Genomic DNA, 25,403 nt, shown 5'->3' on the forward strand with positions numbered 1-25,403 from the left:
GGAGGGGACGTGTAAAATGTCAAATGTAGAAGATACTACCTCAAAAAGGAAAGGAACTATCATAGGCCAAACAAGATCTTGTCAGATTACGCATCACAGCTCAGCAAAGGGTCTCAAGGTTGAATTTGAGGCTTAGGTTATCTCTCTTGATCAATTGCTTACTGATCAGGTTTAGGTTTTGAAACATTCTAAAAAAAGGGTCAGCGGGAAAAGAAGAGCTAGGGACAAGTGCTTCATTGTTTTAGTGAATGATTCAAGGGAGATATGTGCATCGACTAAAATAAGCAAAAAGAGACGTGGAAGTCAGTCTAATGGAGGGAACTTTAATACAGAGGCAAAGAAATCCAGAACTGAGGACATGGAAATCATAAACTCACACACAGAAAAGATGGTGGTGGTTGGTGCACAGCCCCACCATATGCAATGAGTTATCTAAGTTGGAACTGTCGAGGGCTTGGGAACCCTTGGGTAGTTAATGGTCTGCATCCTTTGGTGCAGAATAAGATCTCATCCTTTGTTTTCTTGATGGAAACCAAGTGTAAAAGGAATAAGGTGGAACTTGTCCAAAGGAGACTAAAATTTGACAACAGCTTTGTGATTGATTGTAAAGGCCTAAGTGGAGGAATTGCTTTCCTATGGAAGGATGGGGTAGAGGCAGAAGTGAGCTCATATACTCAGAATCATATTTCCCTTCTTGTTAAGGGTGTTAAAGATGGGAAGAACTGGATCTTAACAAGGTTCTATGGCAATCCTAATACAACTAAGAGACAGGAAAGTTGGCAGCTGCTCCAGGCTTTAAAATCTAAGGATTCTAAGGGGTGGTTATGTGTAGGGGATTTCAATGAGATCCTTAATCATGATGAGAAGTATGGTGGTGCTATAAGAACCTACAAACAGATGGAGGCATTTCGAGAAACTGTGGATAAGTGTGGTCTTAGTGACATGGGGTTTGTTGGGAGCAAATACACTTGGTCAAATGGGAGGTTTGGTGAGGCCTTTACCAAAGAAAGGCTTGATCAAGCCTTTAGTAACAATGTGTGGTCAGAGGTTTTCCCTAGCTCAAGAGTTCATATTCTCCTAACTCACAGCTCAGACCATAGTCCCATTCACATTGCTATGGAGTAAAATCTTTCTGAGATGGCCAGAAATGCAAAACCCTTTAGGTTTGAGGCGAGCTAGTCACTAAGGGATGATTGTTATTAGATAGTGGAGGAAGAATGGAGTAAACCCAGAATGGCTGATAACAAGCAGAGCTACACAACTGAGGGCCTCAAGAAATATCAGGTGTAGTTGATGCAGTGGAGCAAAATGAAGATTGGCAACTCAAAGAAAGAGATTAATTCAAAGCTGGCTCAAATTTCCAATTTACAAAAAGTCAATAAAAGACATTTGAATGAGAATTCTACAAAGAGAAGTGGACAAACTACTTGAAGAAGAGCACATTAAATGGAAGCAAAGAGCTAAGCAAATGTAGTTGAATGAGGGAGACAGAAACATTAAATTTTTTCATCAATGTGCCTTTCAAAGGAGGAATACTAATTCAATCAAAACACTGTTTGATGATAATGACCAGGAAGAAATGTCTAAAGAGGGCAAAAGTGAGCTTTTTCAAAATTACTTCAAGGATCTTTTTACCTCTTCTGAGCCCATGTATATAGAAGACTACCTAGATGCTATGGAGTCTCGAGTAACTGTAGAAATGAATCTAATGCTCACCAAGCCATACTCCCATAAGGAGGTTGAAGATGCCCTTTTCCAAATGAATGGTCTTAGCTCACCAGGCCTAGATGGCTTCCCTGCAACTTTCTACCAAAAGCACTGGAACATAGTAGGAGCACAAGTTTGTGAAGCTATTTTATTTGTTCTTAATTCAAATGGCAGCCTTGTTGAGATTAATAATACTTTCATCACTCTTATTCCTAAGAAAAAGTATATCACTAAAGTGCATGATTTTAGACTCATTTCTCTTTTTAATGTGATGTATAAGATCATATCTAAACTAGTTGCAAACATATTGAAGAAAATCCTGCCACACATTGTTTCACCAACCCAGCCAGCTTTTGTTTCAGAAAGACTAATTACTGACAACGTTATTGTGGCTTTTGAGGCAAAGCATACCATGAAGTGTAAAATGACAGGCAAAGAAGGGTACATGGCTATGAAACTTGATATGAGCAAGGCATATGATAGAATCAAGTGAGATTTTCAAAGATCAGTGTTGTGTAGAATGGGGTTTAGCCTTCAATGAGTAGAGTTGGTGATGAAGTGTATTGAATCTGTCTCCTATGCACTTCTGGCTAATGTTGCTCCTCAATAGGCTTTTCATCCAAGTAGAGGCATAAGACAATGTGACCCCCTCTCACCCTATTTATTCATTTTGTGTGTTGAGGCTTTGAGTAGTTTGATTGGGAAGGTGGAGGTGAGTGGATTGATTCATGGGGTACCAGTTGTTAGAGGACAGCTAAGGATTTCTCATCTATTCTTTGCGAATGATAGCCTTTTATTTTGTAAGTCAAACTCTATTGAATGGGGTAGCTAGGTTGTTTAACCTACTTAGAGTTTATGAGGTTGCTTCCGACCAAAGATTGAACCTTGAGAAGACTTCAATTTTTTTTAGTAAAAATACATCCAAGGCAGCTCAAGATTATATACTCTCTATTGCAAGGATGAGGACTGCAATGTCTTATGAAAAGTACCTTGGTTTGCCCTTTATAGTAGGAAAAGCTCGACACAAGTCCTTCAAATGCATATTGGATAAAATCCGAATGAGGATTAGCAATCATATAGTGAAAACTATATCTCAATCAAGGAAGGAAATTTATATCAAAGCTCTAGTTCAAGCCCTCCCCACCTACACTATGAGTGTTTTTAAAATGCCTAACACTGTTGAAAGCCATCAATAGTGTAATACAAAATTTATGGTGGGGGCAGCAAGATAAGGAGCATAAAATTCATTGGGTTTCATGGAGCATGATGGGAAAGTCCAAATTTGCAGGGGGCATGGCTTTAGAGACCTCGAATGCTCTAATAAAACCATGCTAGCCAAGCAGTATTGGAGGTTGATCCAACAACATGAATCTCTAGCAGCTAAGTTGATGAAAGCCAAGTATTATCATGATACAAACTTTCAGAGTGCTAAATTGGGCTCTAAACCATTATATATCTGGAGAAGCTTTCTTGCAGCTAGGCAATTCATTGAAACAGGTTCTTATTGGAGAGTTGGTACTGGCAAGAATATACATATTTGACAAGATAAATGGCTAAACCAATCCAACCTAGTTAAGATTCTAAGTCATGTATAGATGATGGATAGTAATGCCAAAGTGGCAGTATTGATTGAGACTAACTCTAAGCAATGGAAGACTGACCTGGTACAACAGATTTTTGAACATGAGGAAGCTGAGACCATTATGAGAATTCCCATCAATACTCTGAGCAGTAGGGACAGACTAATTTGGAAGGGTTCTCAAAATGGATGCTTTTCTGTGATGAGTGCATATCACTTGGATAAAACTAGGGTATTGGCAGATAAAGGTCAGGGCTTGAGCAGCAACCACTTCAAGGAGGTTTGGCAACAAATATGGAAGCTTAGAGTCACACCAAGGAAAAAGTTTTTATGGCCTGTCTTGAAGCCTTTCCTACTCAATCCAACTTATTCAAAAAGAAAGTTGTGGAACACCCATTATGCCCCATCTGCTGCTTGGAAGAGGAAACGATTGTTCATGCTATATGAAGGTGTGTGTTTGCGAGGGATGTTTGGAGCCAATGTTCAAAAAGATTACAGAAATGTCACTCGCCACAGTCTTCAAGACAGTGTGAATGAGACAAGATAGTGTTTGAATGATTTTGCTAAGTGGGGAGTTTCTCATATTAGGAGAAATAGTAACATCATAGCTCACTTATTGGCAAAAGATACTCTTTCCATTCCAAATGTTATTGTAACAATGGAGGATGCTCCTTGTATTTCATCTTTGTTATAATGGAATGTTACAAGAGTTTCAACTACAAAAAAACTAAGAATTGCCAGAGTTTATATTATCGGCATTTGTTTATGCACCAATAAAATTATATTATTGCCGCCATTTAATTTTTATACTAATAAATAATTAAATTTTTCAGCGTTTATATTGTTTCGCCGATAGTAATATATAGCTTTGACATCATTTGAAAAAATGCCGAAATATATCAATTATACGCCGATAAATTAGTTGTTTACTGACATTTATATTATTACCCCAGTAATAATATATAGCTTTAACAACGTTTAAAAAAAGCCTAAAATTAAACAAATTTATGCCGGTAAATTATTGAATTTTCTGGCGTTTATATTGTTATGTCGGAAATAGTATATAGCTCTTTCAGTGTTAAACAAAACGCCGACAATTAATCAATTTTACGCCGGTAAATTATTGAGTTTTTTGGCGTTTATATTGTTTAAGAAAACGACTATAATTGATCACTTTTACGCCGGTAAATTAGTAGTTTTTCGTCTCTTATATTGTTACTCCGGTAATAATATATAATTTTGGTGGCATTTAAAAAAACGTCGACAATTGATCAATTTTACGCCAGTAATTATATATAGCTTTGGCAGCATTTAACAAAACGTCGACAATTGATCAATTTTACGTCGTACATTCATTTTGAAAAAAATAGAGTCTATTATTAAAAATTTAATCTTTTAATATGGACCTCATATTTATTCTTTTTTGAAAAAAGAATGTGGTGCCTGTGAATTTTATAACAAAATATGTTTAAATATGTTGGAACCTTTTGAGTTCTAATGATTAGCTTGAGAAAAATATATAAATTCAAGGGACTCGAATACTAATTTTTCTTTATAAATCACTAATTTTACTAATACAAGAGAGCTTCCTAGTTGCTAAACCAATTGAACATACACAAATCTTTAATTAAAACGAGTCATATAATAATTATTAACCACTTAATTAGAGACATAATCAAGGCAGTGCTGGTAGAGGGTATGCCTCCTTGCTTTTTAAATCTTTAATTAAATGTGTTTTTACATATAGTTTATTGTATATATAATTGAAAAATATTTTGGCCCCCAACAAAATTATAATTCATGTTCATGTATTTGATCAATTGCTAAAAGAGTCCAAGACATTTAACGTACAATATTTACTTTTATAAACTATATTATACAAAAAATAAAAAGAATCAGTGTATATTATGGAACAATATTCCTTATTTACATTTCTTAAAACTCTCAAATGGACTTCAATTCAATTCAATTGTTTTGTTTTGTGATTATTGCTCAATATAGTTACACTGAGACACCTTAAATATGAGTTGATTTTGTATTTATGTTTTTTAGACATTCCAGTAATGCTAGAGAGAAACTATTATAGCAGTACACACTTTGCATTCACTGCGTGGCTGCTTCTAGTTGATTGTTCCCAACACTCATTTGGAGAGATGTGTGGTCTACATGATGCCACATCATGTGTGTAAAATGGATACTCCCAATAATAATTTCTATTTATATTTATTCATCTCAAAATATACAACATTTTTACCCAAAAAAGCAGGTCACTATCCCTACTCTTTTATTTATTTTTAAGGAAAATGCTAGTAAAATACCCATCGAAAGTGGATACTGATTATATTTTTTTTTCCCTTAATAGTTAATGAAGTATTTTTTAATGATTTTGTGAATTTTTTTTTAATTTTAAGGGATTTAAAAAAATTAAAAAACAAAAAAACAAACTTACACGTTCGGTGAGAACTTTCGGTAGACGTAGCAATCCCCTATTTTAAAATTTCTCTTTATTTGATTTTTTTAACTTCTCTTACATATTACTTCATCCAAACCGATTTATAAATAAATTATTGTTTATTTTTAAACTTGAAATGAGATAATAAAAGAATAAAAATTATGCTACTCAACCCCATTTCACCTATGAGACAAGAAGTTCTAGTTATATATATATATATATATATATATATATATATATGCAAGGCTTACGAGATGAATTGAAATAAAATTTAAAAGTTAAATAAAATATTGTTAGAATATATATTTTTAATATTATTTTTTTAATTTAAAAAAATTAAATTATTTATTTTATTTTATATAAAAATTATAAAATCAGACGAAGCTGAAGCTGTAGAAAAAAAATCTATTGATATTAACAAATGTTGTACGATTGCTATATGTATAAATTATTCTCTTATTTAAGACTCTCAAATATTTTAAAAAATTTTGAAAAAATATTTTTTCCGAATAAGTATATTGTAACAACAACAATACCGCAACCAAATATAAATATTTTTGACGAAATTATAGATTTTTCATTGTTTGTTTGAGATCCTAAAAGTAATGACACAGATATTTTCAATACTTTTTTGGTAACAAAAATACTACAAAAATTGAAAAAATTTCACAATTTGTCACATCCTATTTTTCAACCTTACAAAACACCGAGCCGAGTTTATTTTTTTTATGAAATGAATTGAGATAAAAATTAAAAATTAAATAAAATATTTGTAAAATATATTTTTTAAATATTATTTTTATTTTAAGATTCGAAAAAATTAAATTATTTATTTTATTTTATTGAGAATTTAAAAAAATTGTAATAATTTAATAAAATGAGAATAATTGTAAAAATAAACAAGGCCTAAAACAAATAACTTTAAAAAAAATGACATTTAGAGTCCAATAAGTCTCATGAATTTTTTTAAAAAGATAAATAAATAGGAGATTTATATATATATATATATATATATATAATCATTTGTTTTTATGATAGATGTCACTTTTTGTTTTTAAAAAAAATATGGCACACCACTCCACTCCTAGAGCACTCTTATTGGATTAGCTAAAATCTAAATTTAATGAGTATTTAATTATTAAAGAGTAAAATATATTCACATTGGATTAATCAAATTCTAAATATTTAGAATTTAGCTACAGTGACTTTCAAAAGTTTTTCTAAATTTGAAGGTTACTGTACATACATCAAATACATATTTTATTAATTATTTCTCTCTCCCTTTCTTTCTATCACATATTTTTCACAATTAATATATTAATTTGATTTATTGATATATTAATTTAATAAGAACATGATTATTACTTAACATATAATAAGTATAATAGTAAAATATGATAAAATTAAAAAAATTAATAATTAAAAAAATTAAATATTTTTTAAATTATTAGTTATTCATTACCATATAATGAATAAATGTATAATCTAATGAGGAGATTTAATGTAAATAATCAAAATAAAATTTATTTTATATTATTTTATTATTATATAATAAAAAACTAGCTATTCTAATATAGAGATTTATGTGAATGAAATAGTCAAAAGTCAAATTTTTCTTATATTTATTAAAACTGTCTTTTTAACTTTGACTAATCGAATTAGTTAGCTCTGAAAGCTTAGGTTAGGTCGCAGCCTGATATAATTTGTTGTCGTCCCTTTGCCAAGCTGTTTTGTACAACCAGAGTATTACCCATTTCGACTGTGTATAAAATCAATGCTTAAAGCAATGCGCGGGAGTTACCGTTTGAGACAGTTACACAGCACCAGCCATCGCTCACTCCATAACGAACCCATCAACAAGAGCCTCCAAAACATAAGAAAAACCACAACTCCATCAAAGAAAACATTAAACAGTAGGCACGATGCTAAGAACAAGAAGTCACCCATCTCAGACTCGGAAATAGTGAAATGGAACATGTCCATCACCGCCCACATGCGCAACTGCCAGTGCGAGTCCGCTCTCCGCGTCTTCAATTCCATGCCACGCCGGAGCTCGGTCTCCTATAACGCCATGATCTCTGGGTACTTGTCGAATGACAAGTTTGATCTTGCAAGAGAAGTGTTTGAGAAAACGCCCAACAGAGACTTGGTTTCTTGGAATTTGATGCTTAGTGGGTTTGTGAGAAATGGTAACCTTGGAGCTGCTCGTTCTTTGTTTGATCAGATGCCCGAAAGGGATGTTGTTTCATGGAATGCTATGTTGTCTGGGTACGCTCAGAATGGATATGTCGATGAGGCGAGGAAGATTTTTGATAGGATGCCGGATAAGAATGTAATTTCATGGAATGGGATACTTGCAGCATATGTGCAGAATGGAAGAATAGAGGAAGCTAGGAACTTGTTTGAGTCAAAAACGGATTGGGAAGTGGTGTCTTGGAATTGTTTGATGGGTGGGTATGTAAAGAGGAAGAGGTTGGTTGATGCTAGGTGTCTGTTTGATCGGATGCCTATTAGAGATGAGATTTCTTGGAATACTTTGATTACAGGTTATGCACAGAATGGAGAGTTGTTGGAAGCAAGAAGATTGTTTGACGAGTCTCCTACTCGGGATGTCTTTACATGGACCACAATGGTGTCTGGATATGTGCAGAATGGGATGTTGGATGAAGCAAGGAGATTTTTTGATGAGATGCCAAAAAAAAATGAGGTCTCGTGGAATGCTATGATTGCGGGATATGTGCAGTGCAAGAGAATGGACATAGCAAGGGAATTGTTTGAGGCCATGCCTTATCGGAACATAAGCTCTTGGAACACAATGATTACAGGCTATGCTCAGGGAGGTGATATTTCTCAAGCTAGGAACTTGTTTGATAGGATGCCTCGACGTGACGGTATTTCTTGGGCAGCAATCATTGCTGGTTATGCTCAGATTGGTCAGGGTGAAGAGGCTCTGCAGCTATTTGTAAAAATGAAAAGGGATGGGGAAAGATTGAATAGGTCTTCATTTACCTGTTCTCTGAGGGCATGTGCTGATGTTGCTGCTCTGGAGTTGGGGAAGCAATTGCATGGGCAGCTTGTTAAGGCAGGGTATGAGACTGGGTGTTATGTGGGGAATGCACTTCTGGCAATGTATTGTAAATGTGGAGACATAGATGAAGCCTATGATGTTTTTGAAGATATAGCAGAAAAGGATGTTGTCTCTTGGAACACCATGATTGCAGGATATGCAAGGCATGGATTTGGCAAAGAGGCTCTGATGGTTTTTGAGTCAATGAAGACAGTGGGTATCAACCCAGATGATGTTACTATGGTATATTGAATCAACCTTGATGACGCCTTAAGTCTTCAAACTTGTTTATCGTCTCTATGACCAAATTTTTTAAAACTTGAAGGACGACTCTTTAATTTGATGTCATCACCACTTTTAATAATCTTAATCTTAATTTGGATAGTGATTAAATCAGTAGATGGAAATAATTTAGGAACGAGGCTTGGGGGTATGCTCCCCCCTAGGTCTAAGGTTCAAATTCCCTTGGGTGCAAGCGATCTCTAGGGGCCATCGGATTGGGGGATTTTTCCCTTGAATTATCTAAGGTGCACTTGCAGGAAACTCCTTATTGAGTGCCCGTGCACCCCTGTGATTAGTCAGGACGTTGTTTCTGAACACCCAGTTCCAATAAAAATAAAAACAAATTAGGAACGAGGGTCCAACTTATTGGTTCTAATAATCTCTTTGAGATTTTCTTCTTTCTCCTAATGGTTTTTACCCCTTTTCTGCTGTCTTTCAGGTTGGTGTACTGTCTGCTTGCAGTCATACAGGTTTGGTAGACAAGGGTACCCAATATTTTTATTCAATGGATCGAGATTATGGTATAACAGCAAACTCAAAACACTATACTTGTATGATCGATCTTCTTGGTCGAGCTGGGCGTCTGGACGAGGCTCAGAATCTAATGAGAAATATGCCTTTCGAACCAGATGCTGCTACATGGGGTGCTGTACTTGGTGCAAGCAGGATTCATGGCAACACTGAATTAGGTGAAAAGGCTGCTGAGATGATTTTTGAGATGGAACCTGATAATGCAGGAATGTATGTTCTTCTCTCAAATTTATATGCAGCTTCAGGTAGATGGGTTGATGTTAGCAAGATGAGATTGAAAATGAGGGATAGTGGTGTGAAGAAAGTACCTGGTTATAGTTGGCTAGAAGTGCAGAATATGATCCATACATTTTCAGTTGGTGACCATTTCCACCCAGACAGGGAGAAAATATATGCATTTTTAGAAGAGTTGGATCTGAAAATGAAGCTGGATGGGTATGTTTCTTCTACAAAACTGGTTTTACATGATGTGGAAGAAGAGGAGAAGGAGCATATGCTCAAGTACCACAGTGAGAAATTGGCCGTGGCATTTGGAATTCTTTCAATACCTGCTGGGAGACCAATACGTGTAATGAAAAATTTGCGAGTGTGTGAAGATTGTCACAATGCCATCAAACACATATCCAAGATAGAGGGAAGGTTGATAATCTTAAGGGATTCTCACCGCTTTCACCACTTCAGTGGTGGTTCATGTTCATGCGGGGATTACTGGTGAGATAGAAGATATTTGGTAATTGGAAATGGTACATTTATTTTGCAACTCTATGTTCTTCACTTGGTAATCCTTGCAGATTGACAAATTACCATATTGTGAGTTTTTGGGAAAATCTCAGTTTATTGACTCTTTTGAGAGAAGATTAGAGGCAGATATTTATGCTTTCTCCTCTTGAAGTAGATTAACATTTACCCTCTTCAAAGTTTCTCAAGATGGGTGGAATAACGTTGGATCTATTCAGAAATTTCTGGACTATTGCTGATTGTATGGAAGATTTCTCTCTGGTTGATGATGGGATCTGTTGTCTTGGATAACTTTTTATAGATCCCAGACTGCATATTAAAGAGAAAGTTCAAGGTGGAATACATGATGAAATGAATTAACTGGTGGGAAACAGTCAGCTGATACTTGGAGAAAACAGCCGAACAAGTGTGCTTCATATAGGCGATACCATTGAGGTATATAAAAGGAAACCTCTTCTTGTATTCATCCTCCAATTTTGGTTTCAATTTTAGACTTAATATGCTTCAGCTATTAAAAATACGTGGTTTTCTTGGGCATAAGAAAGAACCAACTAAGAAGTGAGACGGTTAAAACCATCAAGTAAACCTGTTCCTAAGGAGTGTGTTTTCTTCAAAATAGAAATTATGCATTCCTTGCTCGATATAGTCTCAATCTACTCCATGATGGTGTTTGGTTGCAATTAAATGTCGGTATGCAAAATGAAGGACCTTTTCTCTGATTTCTTGTTCTCTCTCTTCAGCAATAGTTTGAGCATATGACAGGCAATAAGTGCCCCTCCACAGAATCTTTGAACATGATTAAGATGGCTATTGGTTATGTAAATTGCCATTCACAATCACCAACCCTGTGTGTGCAGCTATGCCAAGCCATTGCTTGCCGCAATCTCATATGCATCCATTGAGAACAAAGCAAAGGCACATCCAGCAAAAATATATGCTCCTATAAAAAATAGTTACCTTTCTCATCTGATGAACATAGAGAATAAGGGAAATGTCTTCATTATGCCATGTGAGATGATAATGTCCACAAGGACTATATGTAAAAGTTTTTTGATCCTTGCTTATCCAATTTTATTTTATTTTTTTTACTGTTTTTATGTAATGTTTTTCTATTTTAGTTTATGCTTCATTACTGTCACTCTGGTCATTTCATGTTTATTTTCCCTATTTGAGTTCAGGATAGATTGCGAATGAGCAACTGGTCCTGCAATCAACTTAAAAAGTTATGATGCCTCCGTTTGTAGGACTCAACAATTTAATACATTCCTTTTTGTTTTTTCCATTAGTGTTTAGGAACGATTCATAATCTTGATCTGGAAATTCAAGATGCTTCAATGAAATATCCCTCTTTACTTGTTCTTTCTTCAGGTATTATACCATTTTCCATTTTTTTTTTAAAAAAAAAATTTCTGTTTTTGGGTACCCATCTTGATTTTTCTTCAACCGAACATTTGCTTTGACTTCCAATTACTGATCTGAATTTCGTGCATAATAGGGCATAATTTGAACTGTTTTGTGCCAGGCAACTGTCTGAAATCTGAATGTCATCATGGTGATCCAATAAGCTTCGCCGAGACTCTTTGGATGTAAGCTACATGATTCCATGATTGAGTGCTCAGGCAATGGCATTTTATGTTGTTAATACTCCTTTTATGGTGCTTTTGAGGTCCGGAGTATTAGCACATTCTCAATAATTTCTAATAATCTATTAAGAAAAGAGAACTGCTACATATACAAATAGATTACATAAAATAAACTCATAAACAGATGTGGTTTCATGGAATCCGTTAGATCTACTTTATAATAAAAGTAACTTTACAATCCGACGTACCACATAAAGACACATCAGTTTATAGGTTTATTTTTGTGTAATCACTTTGTGACTAAAGTATTTTCTTTAAGAAAAATTAGCAAAAAAGTAATACGGGTACTCAAACTTAAAATTTAAGATCATGCATTAAAACTCAGGTCTCAAATCTTAAAACACTATACTTGTATTAACATCAGCAATATGATCATTCAACCAAGTATTGGTTAGTCCTAGGATGGATAAACTTAGCACAAGTTACCAGCAATCATAACGAAGTGGTTACATAGGTCAATGAAATGAAAACAAAATAGAGATCATCTGTTCTTCCAACCAAAACCTTTTCTCCCTACTTTGTCACAGTACCTAAATGGAAATTACATTGTTGTCGTTTCTTCCAAATATGTGTTTAATTACACTACTTTGGCTATTACTATTTAATCCTAGGGTTAGCTTCTACCTGAAATAATGTGAGAATCTTCTGTGTGGGTTTATGGAGCACCATCTGTCCATGCCATGGAGGAAATATATGCAGAGCACAAAACTAAACCATCTGGAACTCATTATAAAATAGATCAGAACTAGAAATCAGGCATGTAGGGCGGCAACTTTCTGCGACAAGCCATTGATTTCCTCACCATTGTCCTCAGCACTCGGTTTGTCCTGCTGTTGAAAAGCAAAGAGTGACATATACACCAGATAAATGCAAGTAGGTCTGGAAAGAAAGAAAGTAAAAAATCAAAGCAATGAATCCCTATGTCAGGGACCTTTTAGATTACACAAAGTCCTTGAGATTGTTTTCATTTTGCTAAATTTTAGTTACAGTTTACATGGAAAAGGGAACCCTATAAAGGTGCCCATGAAAAAGAGTTTAATTCAATTGATCTCAAGTAGCTTAAGGCAAAGACCCATCAGGTGGGGGGCAGCAAGAAGAAAACACAATAAGAGCGACAGCCAGAAGAATGCAGTCATCATCAACAAAAATTATAAACACTGACTAAAAATCCATAATGCAGTCATCACCAAAAGAGTCATAACAAAAGGGTAATTTGATACCATTTCAAATATTAGAGCATCGCTGTTTTCAAGATATGGAAGAAACTTCTGAATCTATGAATGAAAGAACTGACATTCCAAATGCGAATTTGGAGCGGGGGGAAGGAATCATTGCTTTAGTTTCAGAGAGACTTTTTTACTGGCTAGAAACAATCAGTGGTTCATTTCAATTTTGGATACCTGCTGCAGAGATTAATGGAGATCCCTCAGCAACTTCCATGCAAGGAAAGATTACATGCACAAACAAGAGTATATGTTTAATGTAATGTTAGTTACCTCTGAATCTTTACTTGCTTTCACACCTACACACTTGGAAGCACTAATACTAGCACTCTTCAACAGGCTACGAGCACTGTAATTTGGCTTGCTAGGTCCATTTTGTGAACCTACGTTAGCATTTTCGGCATTATCATATTGCTGCGAACTTGGAGGACTAACCAGACTTGTAGCGACAGAAGCTGCAGTTCGCCTTTCAATTTCATTTTCTGAGTTAGCAGTCCCATCCTTGGGTGCACAAACCCGCTCCCTGGGAAAGTATAACATAGTAGGAGATTCTTATGAATGCCAAAAAAAAAAAAAAAAAAGAGTAATGATAACGCACAACCCTTTATATAACCTTTTTTACAACCATGTTTTAAAATGAGGGTATTTATATAAGTGATGTTACTTTGGTAAGTTATTTTACAAAAATGTCCCTCATTTAAAACATAGTTGTATAAATGATTAAAAAAAAGATTGTATGTTTATCATTTTCCAAAAAGAATAAAATAAAGATCATCAAACTGGAATTTCTTTTGGTAAGGGGGGCTTATTTAGCAGCCCAAACATCTAAATTAACTCATTACCATAAAAACTCACGTTAACACCCGGAAGAAAATGGCGCAAAAAGGAGCATTTTTTGGCCAAAAACAATTGAGATGAGTGTATCTCATGCGCCGCGTGCACGAGCGTGCACACACAGAGTAGGTTGGAATTTTTTTTTTAAGATAACTTGAAGGCTTGGTTTTGAAATTTTAAGAGCGTCACTAACTACAAATTAGGAACATGCCAACTTTCAATTTAAAACGGTACCTAGGTAAGGAAGCATGCTGCCTTTGGAGTGGAGTGCTTCTTTCACCTTTACCATAATGCTCCTCAAGATGCGCAAACTGCCGTTTGAAACGATCTACACCACTAAATTGCACAAAGATGAATTACTGACTGATAATCACATATCAAGAAACTTCTGTAAATGTAAAAGGATCTCCTTTTTGGCAAGTACACAGGAAGAATACACGAGAAACTAGCATCTGCATCTTAATAGATAGTACAGCGTAAGTGACAGAAATAAATCTAAATTTCAAATCGCATGAGTTAGATATTTCTCCAATCAGTGGCAAAACAAGCACTATGATTTTTATTTTCGTATTTGTTTTATTGATGATTAGGAAACAAAAACAAAACTAGGCATTAGTACACTAGGAGTATACTTCAAATACACCAAATGACACAAAGAAAGAAGATCACGAAAATCCTGGAAGGGAGCACACAATAATGCTTTCAACGTGGATAATTAATGTTTGGAGCATGGGTCCCTCCATTATCAGGGTGTGAAACAAACCATTTGATCTGTACCCTTGTACTTTTTTTTATTTTTGAAAACCAATGGAACCAATTAGAAGCAAACCAAAAATTATCAATCAATTGAAATAGGCTACAGAGTTCGAATAATTGCCTTTGAAAGCATTCCTCATTGGCACTGCATCCGACTTTGCATAACCTTTAAATCCATCAGTTTGGGAATATATATTATGATCAAACTAAACATTTTTTTATTGGCACCGAGTGTCCGAGAACAGCGTCCCGACCAATCCCAAGGGTGCACAAGGAGCGGGTGTTTAGTTTGATATTATGATGAAACTAAACATATTTTCTTTGAGTCAAATAAAGCAATTACTTCCATTGGTACACATTCAAAAATAGCTGGGGCAGTGGTCCAAATGATACAGTAAATGCAACAAAATCTTTTTGGGAGATATGCTAAAGTGATAGCAAAATGGGCATGGCTCACATTAAGACTTTGAGAAAAGCTAGGAAGGACTAAACTATAAGTAAATTATATGACCTGTAAAGGATGACAGAAATAAAGGTCAAGATGAAAGAAAATTAATTAAGATGTTCTTGGCATTTACAACTAAAACTAGCAATGGAATATATTGAAGTTCCATGTTAAAAAAGATACTACCATGACAAACAGGCAACCAGTAACATGTATGAATAAAATGGTAAGAACAGAGTTTCTAGCCTATATTTTATCTGAAAGTGTGCCCCTGATTGAGCAGAACAAGAAACCAGAATTCAGGTAGCTTAACCCAAAACTCCAGGGTTTCATGAGTTGAGTGCTTGTACAGCTTCTGACATGATGTATGAGAACAGGTCCTAAAGCTTAAATGGGAACCACTAGCTCAGCAGTTTATGATGATGCCATTTATATCACATTAAAGAAAAAGGTAAAATTGGCATTCTGTAAAGGCAGCAAAGTCCAGACAGTACTTCAGAAATGGAAAACTTAATTTTTCAATCAAATGATGTACAACCCACTAATCATTAAAAACATAAAAGAAGTCCACAATAATCAACATTGCTTTAAGAACTCAAGGAAAAAATGTGCCTCTGCATGAGACAGACACTAAAGAAATAAGTTTCAAAACAATCATACACCAGAATGGAGCAACATTTCAACAGCTGAAGAGACTTATACACAGGGACCTGGCAATTACACAAACTACGAAGATGGTAGAGAAAATCGCTCTGAAAATGATGTTAAAATTCAAGCCATGGAGTGCTAAAACTAAGATGGGAAAGAACAATTTTCTTCTCTATATCGTATATTTCAACTATTGAACATTGAGAATGTAAGAATTCCATACAATGATGCTGACATTTCACAGTGAAGTATATAAATGCAGCATTAAGCATATATAAGAAAATGAATGAAATGGCTTTCCTCATGTGAACATAACACTGAAAGATCATAGACAATTGCCCAACCTTGGGTACATAAAGCTAGTCTGATCTCCACCTCGAAGATACTCCCGCAGCATCTGGGGATGATATTCTAAAATCTGTGTTTCATTTAAACACAAAATTAATAGAGTCATCATGAAGATTAGAAGCCATTGTGGTTACATAAGCAACAATTACCTCTCTATAGATTAACTCTCTAACATCATCTTTAGCCAATTTCCTCCTCTCAAACTCAAACTCAAATTTTGATATAGGTTGAGTGGATGGTTCACGATCCACATTAGACAAACCATGAAAGTAAGGATCAGCTAATGCCTGTTGACATAAGCATTAGGGACATTAGGAATATTATGATCTCAAACATTTAGATAAATGAAATACCATTCATATAAAATATAGATATTTTCAGGTTGGTGGTTGGAAATGGTCATGGTGTTTGATTATGGCACATGTTTGGTGTGGTGCAAGGGCTCTTAAGTACGTTTTTCCGTCTCTTTACCAGATTTCTTGCGATAAAGAGGCTGTTGTGGCTGATTTGTTGGTTTGTTCTAATGGTTCTTTCCCTTGGAATGTCAGCTTTCTAAGAGCGGCTCATGAATGGGAACTTGAAATGTTTGCTGACTTTTTCGATTCCTTGTATGCTATGTCATTTGGTAATGTGATGGAGGATAGGATGATTTGGATTCCTGTTGGGAGTAATAGGTTCTTGGTGCGCTCCTATTACAAGGCTCTCTCGGGATTCTCTAATGCTCATTTTTTTCCTTGGAAGGCTATTTGTAAGTGTAAGGTCCCTCCAAAGATTGCTTTCTTTGTATGGACTGCTTCTCTTGGGAGATTGCTCACCATTGATAATTTGAGGAAATGCGGTCTCATCATTATGGATTCGTGTTTCGTGTAAGAAAAATGGGGAATCTGTGGATCATATTTTGTTACATTGTGAGGTGACTCAATTCTTGTGGAATGAGATCTTTATCCGGACTGCTGTGGTATGCCTGGAAGAGTTATGGATATTTTTAGGTGCTGGAAAGGTATAAGGGGAAATGCTCACATTGTCGCTGTGTGGAAAATGATTCCCCTTTGTATTATGTGGTGTTTGTGGATGGAGAGAAATAAGAGGTATTTTGAAGACCGGGAGCATTCCTTGAATGAGCTGAAGAGATTCTTTTATAATACTTTATTTTCTTGGGCTTCGGTCATTAGTTGTAATGAGGACAGTTTTCATGATTTGTTTGTATCCCTCACTAGTGCTTAGTGGAACTTAGGCATTTTCTGTGTATATTTCCTGTGTACTTGGACTACGCCTATTCCTATCAATAAAGTTTTACTTTTACTTATCAAATATATATATAGATATTTCTTATACAAAATATATTTTTCTGGAAATTTTTTGATTTACGGAATATAAGTTACCTCTTCCGCTGTGGGACGATCTTTCGGATCAAATGCAAGTAGGTGCTCTAGTAAGCGAAGAGCCAAGGGATCCACATTAGGGAACTTTTGGGAGAAAGGAACAGGTTGCTTTTTCCGCATGCTACCAAGATACCTTCTTGCCTTTTCATTCCGAATCTACCAACATCATGGTAATAAGTTAAAGCAATGAAATAAAAAGAATATGAAAAATCTAGAATGAAGCCTGAAAACAACTTAGGGTAAAAGGGAACAGTGAGCAGTTCCTTTTTTTTTTTCCTTTTCTTTTTCTTACAAGGTGTCCAGAACTATACGAGTGTAGGATGCTTCGATGGAAGAATTTCAAGAACGATAAAGACTAAGAAACTCAGAAACAATTTGTTTCCAGTACATGACTGAGTTGTCTTAGATGATGAAGAGTAAAGCAGTAACTAGAATGAGAAAACTAACCTTTGCAATATTTTCTTGAGAAGGAGTACCAAGCAAATCAGTCATGAGATCTAATTGGTGCACCACATTTTTTCCAGGAAATAGTGCTTTTCCTGTAAGCATTTCAGCAAATATGCATCCTATGCTCCAAATATCAATAGCAGGGGTGTACTGCAAAAACCAAAAAAAAAAAAAAAAACAGAGAAAGAAAAATAATAGAAACTGAACATATAGTCCAATAATCATGATTCAATACAAATTTTGCAAATCAAACATATTCAAGTTCTCACAATAAACTGCTCATGCAGCAAAAAAAAAATGGAAAAAAAAAGATTTGAAAATATCCTGATACAAATGGGAGAAAAGATATGAAGCATTCTCCATGGGAAGCAACAAACTAAGGTTTTAGAGAAGATACTTTTCACTTTATGTTGACGAGCTACCTGTCATCATCCATTTCAAAGACCAAAAACTTGAAAACTGCCAGTAAAGAAAGCGCAGCTCTCTGAAATATAGGAGATATTGAGAGTTTTGACACTCCTTAGTGATCTTCCATTATTTTACAAAAAGAACCAAAAAAGAAAGTTATGTAATAGTGCAAAGACACAGAGAACAAGCTTAACTTGGAGTTAAAACAACAACCAACAAAAGTAGCTCAAGTATAAGACACCTTCCCTAAAACCTGCATCCCTTACCCTATATACTAAAACACTGGAATTCAAGAAATCTGCATTTCACTGATGCTGTACATTCTGAAGCTGATCATTGTGCAAGTTGTACAGAAATATAAAATGACAAACAAAGCTCTATAAAATCACCTATAAAAAACAGAAGTAAAAAAGGAACCGCTGAAACAAACAATTACCTAGTGTAACCAGTAATCAATTGAGAAGAATCAAATATTTCCTATAGCATTATCCAACTGAGCAACTAGCAATATGACAACCAAGGCATTCACTTTGCAGCTGTAATGATTCGAGATAAAGAGTTAAAAATAAAAAAAGCAGCTTACTTTCGAGAAAAAAGAGCCACAGAGCTCAGGAGCACGATACCATCGAGTTGCAACATAGTCCTTCAATAGCAGTAAATAAATAAGAAAGCTGTGGTTAGATTCTCTTTTTGATAAGTAAGGGTAAAACACTTTATTGATAGAAAAATGCAAAGCCCAAGTAGACAAAGAAGTGTACACGGAATATGCCTAGCAACCTCTAAGCACTAGTAATGGATACAAGCAAATTACGAAACTATCCCCATTACAAACAATGATAGAAGCCCAAGAAAGTAGAATGTTAAAAAAGAATCTCTTTAACTCATCAAAGGAACGCTCCCAGTCTTCAAAGCACCTACCATTTCTCTCCCTCCACAGGCACCACATAATACAATGAAGAATCATTTTCCACACAGCGAGGAAATTGTGGTTAGATTCTAGAACCATAAATTAAATAAATGGCTAATTAACAATTTTTACAAAATTTTTCTTTTAAAAAAAGACCTAGTAAGAGCACTAGCATTGATGTCTCTATATGCATATGCAAAATACATTTTTTGGAGATTGATTTTGCATATCAAGAAAAACTCTCACATTGGATTATGCACCTTTGAGCTAAATAATAATAAAATATTATTATTTATTTTTTTCCTAAAATTATTTTTTATTTATTTATTTTGCAATTAGCACCACTGCAAATTCTACCATTTAGCACCCACTAGAATTTCCTAAATTCTATTCGTTGGTGGAGAGAGAGCAAGGGGGAGGAGAGAGAAAAAAGTAATAAAATCAGATTTTGAGAGTGAACAGTGCATCTTCAAATTTGTAGAAATATTGTTCATAACTATGCAAATTTTTTGATATGCATAATCTAATGCAGTCCAATTTAATATTATATTACGCAAATATGTAGATGCATATGCAGATGCATAATCCAATACTAGTGCTCTAAGAAATACAGTGAAATGACAAGATATGCATGGTAAAACTTACCGTCCAGAAAATTGCTGATGGAGCATCATTGAAAGATACACGAGCAAGCCCAAAATCACATATCTTTAATTTGCAGTCAGCATTAGCAAGAATGTTTTTGGGCTTTAAATCTCTGTGAAATACATTTGCTGCAAATAATATGGAACTAATGAATTATCATTAAAGCCATAAAAGCCAACAGGATACTGAAAGCACCAACCTGTATGAATATATTTAAGACCACGAAGAAGCTGATACAAGAAAAATTGATAATGCTCAGGAGTAAGATCATCATTTGCCTTAATTACTTGATGAAGATCAGATTCCATTAACTCAAAAACAACATAGATATCTCTAAATTCCCGCCGTGAAGGAGGAAGCATAATATGCTTTATTTCTACAATATCTGGATGTCGCAACAACCGAAGGAGCTTAATTTCTCTCAGAATCCTTGTGGCATCAGAAACATGTTCGAAAACATCATTAATTTTCTTGATTGCAACCCGTTCTCCAGTATGGGTGTCAACTGCAGAGCCAACAACACCATAACTTCCTTTCCCAACGACTTCTTGAATTTGGTACCGACTTGCCTCTCCATATTCTGTGAAGAACTCTGTTTCTAAGCCACCCTGTAGAAGGAATACCAGTTGTTCTTCATGAACGAAATAAATCAAAATATGGTAAGAGGAAAAAGAAAACAAAACATCCAGTAAAGAATACAACGTCGTGTATCAATGGTCCAGTAACAAAACAAATTAAAAAGAAAAAGAAAAGACAAGTGGGAGACAGTAACTGATGGGATAAAGCTTTTTGATAAGTAATGAAGATTTTATTCATACGAATGAAATAGGCATCGCCCGTGTACACAGGAAGTATACAAAAGAAAAACACCTAATTACATTCTAGCTAAGGAAAGACTTGTTTCCATCAAGTACAATGGCTGAAAACCATAGCATTAAAGTGCGCATAAAAAAATTCTGAAACTCCTCCATTGTGCGTTCCCTATCCTCAAAACATCTCTCATTCCTCTCGGACCATGTGCACCACATGATACACAATGGGATCATCTTCCACACTGCCGCCACTTGGGGACAGCCTTGAAGCTCCTTCCAACAAGCCAATAAGTCCACCACCCGCGGAGGCATTACCCAAGTAATATCCATTCTTCGAAAGATCTCATTCCATAACCCCCTTGTGACCTCACAATGCAAAAGTAAGTGATCTACAGATTCTCCCTTTTTTTGCACAAATAGCACCAATCCATCACTATGATTCTCCTCTTTCTTAGATTGTCCGTAGTCAAGATCTTCCCAAGAGCGGCAATCCATACAAAGAAAGCTACCTTAGTAGGCACCCGTGATCTCCAAATCCTTTTCCATGGAAATGATACATGGCCTTGGGTTGACAACATCTTGTAGTAGTTTCTAACTGTAAATTTTTTACTACCATTAGCCCTCCATTGCAACCTATCCTCTTGAGCCATAGTATTTCCCATAGAATAGAGCAACCTGAAAAAATCAGATACAACCTGCAGTTCCCAATCATGAATATTTCTATTAAAAAGAATATTCCACCGGTAAGATCCATGGGAGAATACCCCATATCTGCAACCGAGGCCTCCCTGTTAGCTGCAATACTATAGAGTGCTGGAAATCCCTTGTATAAAGCACACTCTCCACACCAAACATCATGCCAAAAACTGATTCTGGAACCATCTCCCACCACACATCGTATGTGACTTTTGAAGCCCTACCAACCTTTCCTAATAAATTTCCATAGGCCCACTCCATGTCTCCCTCTTACTTCCGTAGAGCACCATCCTCCCCACCCCCTTCCATGTCTAGAATCAATAATCTCCTTCCAAAGTGCGTTCCCCTCTAAGTGGTACCTCCATAACCATTTGCCCAATAAAGCTTTATTGAACGTTCTCAAATTGCAGATCTCCAAACCTCCATTCGGAATGGGAGAACACACCTTGTTCCAGTTAACCAAATGGAATTTGGTTGCCCCCCCCCAAAACAAAAAAGACCGGAATAATCTCTTAATTCTAGTTGCCACCCCTGCAGGCAAAGGGAAGAGTGAAAGGAAAAAAGTGGGGAGATTGGTTAATGAACTCTTAATTAAAGTAAGTCGACCCCCTTTCGATAAATACATCCGTTTCCACCCAGCAAGCATCCTCTCTACTTTCTCCACCACCCCATCCCAAATGGCTCGAGCCTTAAAATTGGCCCCCAACGGAAGACCCAAATAATTCATAGGCAAGAACGACACCTTGCAATCCAACAACCGCGCCAAGTGGTTAATATTAGGCACCACACCCACCGCAACAATCTCGGATTTACTAAGATTAACCTTAAGCCCCGACACTGCTTCAAAGCATAACAAGAGAGCTCGCAGAGATTGAATCTGACCAATATCTGCATCACAAAATAAGAGTGTATCATCTGCAAATAAAAGATGAGAAAGTGAAGTAGTACCATTTGTACCATTACCCACCGAAAAACCGGATAAAAAACCTCCACCAACAGCGGCCTTCACCAACAGCCCCAGAGCCTCCATAACAATGACGAACAAGAGAGGAGACAATGAATCCCCCTGCCTCAAACCACGTGAGCTGTTAAAGAATCCAGCAGGAGTACCATTAACTAATACTGAAAAACGGATGGTAGATATACAACAACGGATCCAAGAAATCCACCTGTCACCAAAATCACACCTACCAAGCAAGTAAAGAAGAAAATCTCAATTCACATGGTCATAAACCTTTTCCATGTCAAGCTTGCAAAGAACACCTGGAACACCTTCCCGCAACCTATCATCCAAACACTCATTGGCAATAAGCACCGAATCCAGGATCTGTCTCCCCCTATTGAAGGCATTTTGAGGCTTAGAAATAATATGTTCCATCACTGAGCTAAGCCTGTTTGCTAGGACCTTGGAGATAATTTTATAAACTCCACTTACCAGGCTTATGGGGCGAAAATCTTCAACTACCTTAGCCCCATGTTTCTTTGGGATAAGAGCAATGAACGTCGCATTTAGGCTTTTCTCAAAGTTATGGAAGGAGTGGAATTCTGCAAAAACCTGCATAATATCACATTTTACTACATCCCAACAAGCCTGGAAGAAACCCATCGAGAAGCCATCTGGGCCCGGTGCCTTGTCCTTTGCCATGTTACTAATAACCTTACACACCTCATCTTCCTCAAATGCCCTTTTCAACCCATTAGCACTTTGTATAAAGCTATTATCTTATAACCAAAAACACCAAGGATCTTCAAACTTACACTTGTATGAAACCAATACCCGTAGCATACGTGTGTATAGAAAATCTTAGAGATATTCAGTTGTCATACCTGCAGCTTTTACATCTACTCAGCAAGTTTCCTAACTTTTCTAGGAAGCCGGTGATATTATTAGGTAATGTCGGAATACGGATACATGGTATCTCATATTATAGGATGTCATGCCAATTAAAATTTATGCTTACAAAAATAATTTTAATTACATAGCATGTTGAAATAAGATGGGAGTACCACGCCATCCACACTCCAGGAATACCTAATAATTTTCCAATAACATAACAACTTCTTTCCTCCAGCAGGAGTGGGTCAATAACATAACAACTCCTTTCCTCCAGCAGGAGTGGACCCAGCTTTTTTCTTGGCTTTGGTAGGCATGACTAATTTTATTTTATCCGTGTTATGCACTATAATTGCTTCTATGGCATAGCATCCAACAACAACGTTTGCAAATTTCAAAGCGTGATTCCCTTCTACATTTTCCCATTGAATTAACAGAACCTAAGAAAAGAACAGCGTTTTACCATCTAACTCTGGCTTATCCAATTCGAATATCCTTCTCTATATAATATCTTTCTTTATATAATAAATTAAGGAATGTTTAATATGTAAATTATAAAAGAAAATTTATAAACTTTAGTGACTTAATATATTATGTTTAATTATAAATCTATTTTTAATATAAAATAACACTATTACTTTATAAGATTTTTTTTATATCCTACCAACTTCTGTGTTAAATTTCGTAAGAAGCCAAACACAGCCAGACAAAACAAAAAATAATAAGAAGAAGAATCAGATTAACAAGGACCCTCTTACCAGCAAAAAAGAATACCTTTAGCTAAACAAAAAAACAACAAAACAAATCTCAAATCAAACAAACGGGAAACGAAAATCAGACCAAGCCCAGAAAAAATCCAAATTAAACCAAATGACAGAGATATCAGCTAAAAGTTCAAAAACGAAAACCCCCAGATATCCAGAAAGAGAGGAAAGGAAAGGAAAAGCGACCTTCTTTTGGGAATCCATGGAGCCAGGTTTGAAGTGGGTAGTTCGTTTGTGAACCTCAATGAGCTTCAAGCCAGAGATATTAAAGTCTCCCTCCGGACTTTCCTCTGCTTCTTGTTCCTCACCTTGTTTTAGTTCCTTCTCGCGCTTAAGAATTCTGGACGATTGGGCGCGAAGTACGCTCACCGAAGAGACGTGGCCACAACTATCATTGATAATGACATTATTGGCATGCTTGTTATTATTCGGGTTAGCACCTGAATTTTTATAGTAATTACCACCACCAACAATAATATGAGTATTTCTTTGTAATTATTTGTTCGACGTTGAGAAACCAACCACGAACCCCTTCCACCAGTGTGTCTCCACTCCCCATATAATCCCTTCCACTTCGTTTCCCAGCCACTCGTTCTCTTCAGCATTGCCCGCTCTCACTCTCCTCCCTCTTCTGAGATTCTTATCTTCCTCTCTTTATTCTCGCAGCTTTTGCCACCTGCTCTACTTTCTTGTGGTGGTTTCCTTCGCTTTTGTCCTTCGTTGTGCGGTGGCCGGTGGGTGCGGACCACAGAGAGAGAGAGAGAGAGTCGCGTGGTTGCTTTTGGGAGATGGGCCATTGGGCCGTGAATGATGGAAATGTAATAATAACGCGTGAATTGCTGCAATTCCGGCTTGTCGTCTTCCGTCCCAACTCCAACCAATCAGTTAGAGCATTGATTTGTAACTAGAATGTTAGATTTTTACTATAATATAGATTTGTGGATAGATTAGTCCATATTAGATTAATTATCTTAAAATTTAAATAATAATAAAATATTATAGAATTTAATAATATATAATTTTTTTTAATATTTTACAAATATACTTCATATATTAATTAATAACTTTATTAATAAATAAAATTATTATTTTTCAACTTTTTTTTCTCTCAACTTAATTATTCAATAAATATATTTTGTCAATCATTCACCTAATAATCACATATACAAACATACCAACGTTTCTTCTACCCAACATTTACATTTAGAATTATGGTTGAAGCCAACAAACATGCCAACAACTTATTATATCAAAC

At 35.7% G+C, this 25,403-nt stretch overlaps 2 protein-coding genes across 3 annotated transcripts; one reads left to right on the forward strand and one right to left on the reverse strand.

Annotated features, from left to right (window-relative positions):
* The first annotated feature begins 7,459 nt into the window (after window positions 1-7,459).
* LOC109013780 (pentatricopeptide repeat-containing protein At4g02750-like) lies at window positions 7,460-11,433 on the forward strand. The gene is made up of 2 exons (XM_018995983.2): window positions 7,460-9,048; window positions 9,527-11,433. The coding sequence occupies exons 1-2, from the start codon at window positions 7,513-7,515 to the stop codon at window positions 10,331-10,333; spliced, it is 2,343 nt and encodes a 780-aa protein (XP_018851528.2). The 5' UTR covers window positions 7,460-7,512; the 3' UTR covers window positions 10,334-11,433.
* A 971-nt stretch (window positions 11,434-12,404) lies between these two features.
* Window positions 12,405-24,937, reverse strand: LOC109013779 (mitogen-activated protein kinase 9-like). 2 transcript variants are annotated; one of them, XR_001999632.2, is made up of 12 exons: window positions 24,335-24,475; window positions 20,242-20,650; window positions 20,043-20,170; window positions 19,074-19,133; window positions 18,083-18,232; window positions 17,636-17,791; window positions 16,403-16,540; window positions 16,250-16,323; window positions 14,291-14,392; window positions 13,496-13,745; window positions 13,220-13,402; window positions 12,405-12,826 (listed from the first exon to the last, which is right to left on the reverse strand). XR_001999632.2 is itself a non-coding variant. In XM_018995982.2 (11 exons), the coding sequence occupies exons 1-11, from the start codon at window positions 24,350-24,352 to the stop codon at window positions 12,752-12,754; spliced, it is 1,563 nt and encodes a 520-aa protein (XP_018851527.1). In that variant the 5' UTR covers window positions 24,353-24,937; the 3' UTR covers window positions 12,405-12,751. The 2 variants fall into 2 exon arrangements, 1 of the variants encoding a protein (XP_018851527.1); XM_018995982.2 differs by lacking the exon at window positions 13,220-13,402 and having other exon boundaries at window positions 12,405-12,829; window positions 24,335-24,937.
* Between the last annotated feature and the right edge of the window lie 466 nt (window positions 24,938-25,403).

Source organism: Juglans regia, chromosome 6 (assembly GCF_001411555.2).
Source record: "Juglans regia cultivar Chandler chromosome 6, Walnut 2.0, whole genome shotgun sequence".
In the NCBI taxonomy this organism is placed as follows: Eukaryota; Viridiplantae; Streptophyta; class Magnoliopsida; order Fagales; family Juglandaceae; genus Juglans; species Juglans regia.

Bases quoted from the DNA above. Each gene is read 5' to 3' on its own strand.
- LOC109013780 (XM_018995983.2), top strand. From the start codon at position 7,513: ATGCTTAAAGCAATGCGCGGGAGTTACCGTTTGAGACAGTTACACAGC. The intron at 9,049-9,526 runs GTATATTGAATC...GCTGTCTTTCAG, and splicing joins ACCCAGATGATGTTACTATG to GTTGGTGTACTGTCTGCTTG.
- LOC109013779 (XM_018995982.2), bottom strand. The intron at 18,233-19,073 runs GTAAGCTGCTTT...TGGTTTTTGCAG, and splicing joins GTGGCTCTTTTTTCTCGAAA to TACACCCCTGCTATTGATAT. The intron at 14,393-16,249 runs GTTGGGCAATTG...TGTGCAATTTAG, and splicing joins ACTAGCTTTATGTACCCAAG to TGGTGTAGATCGTTTCAAAC.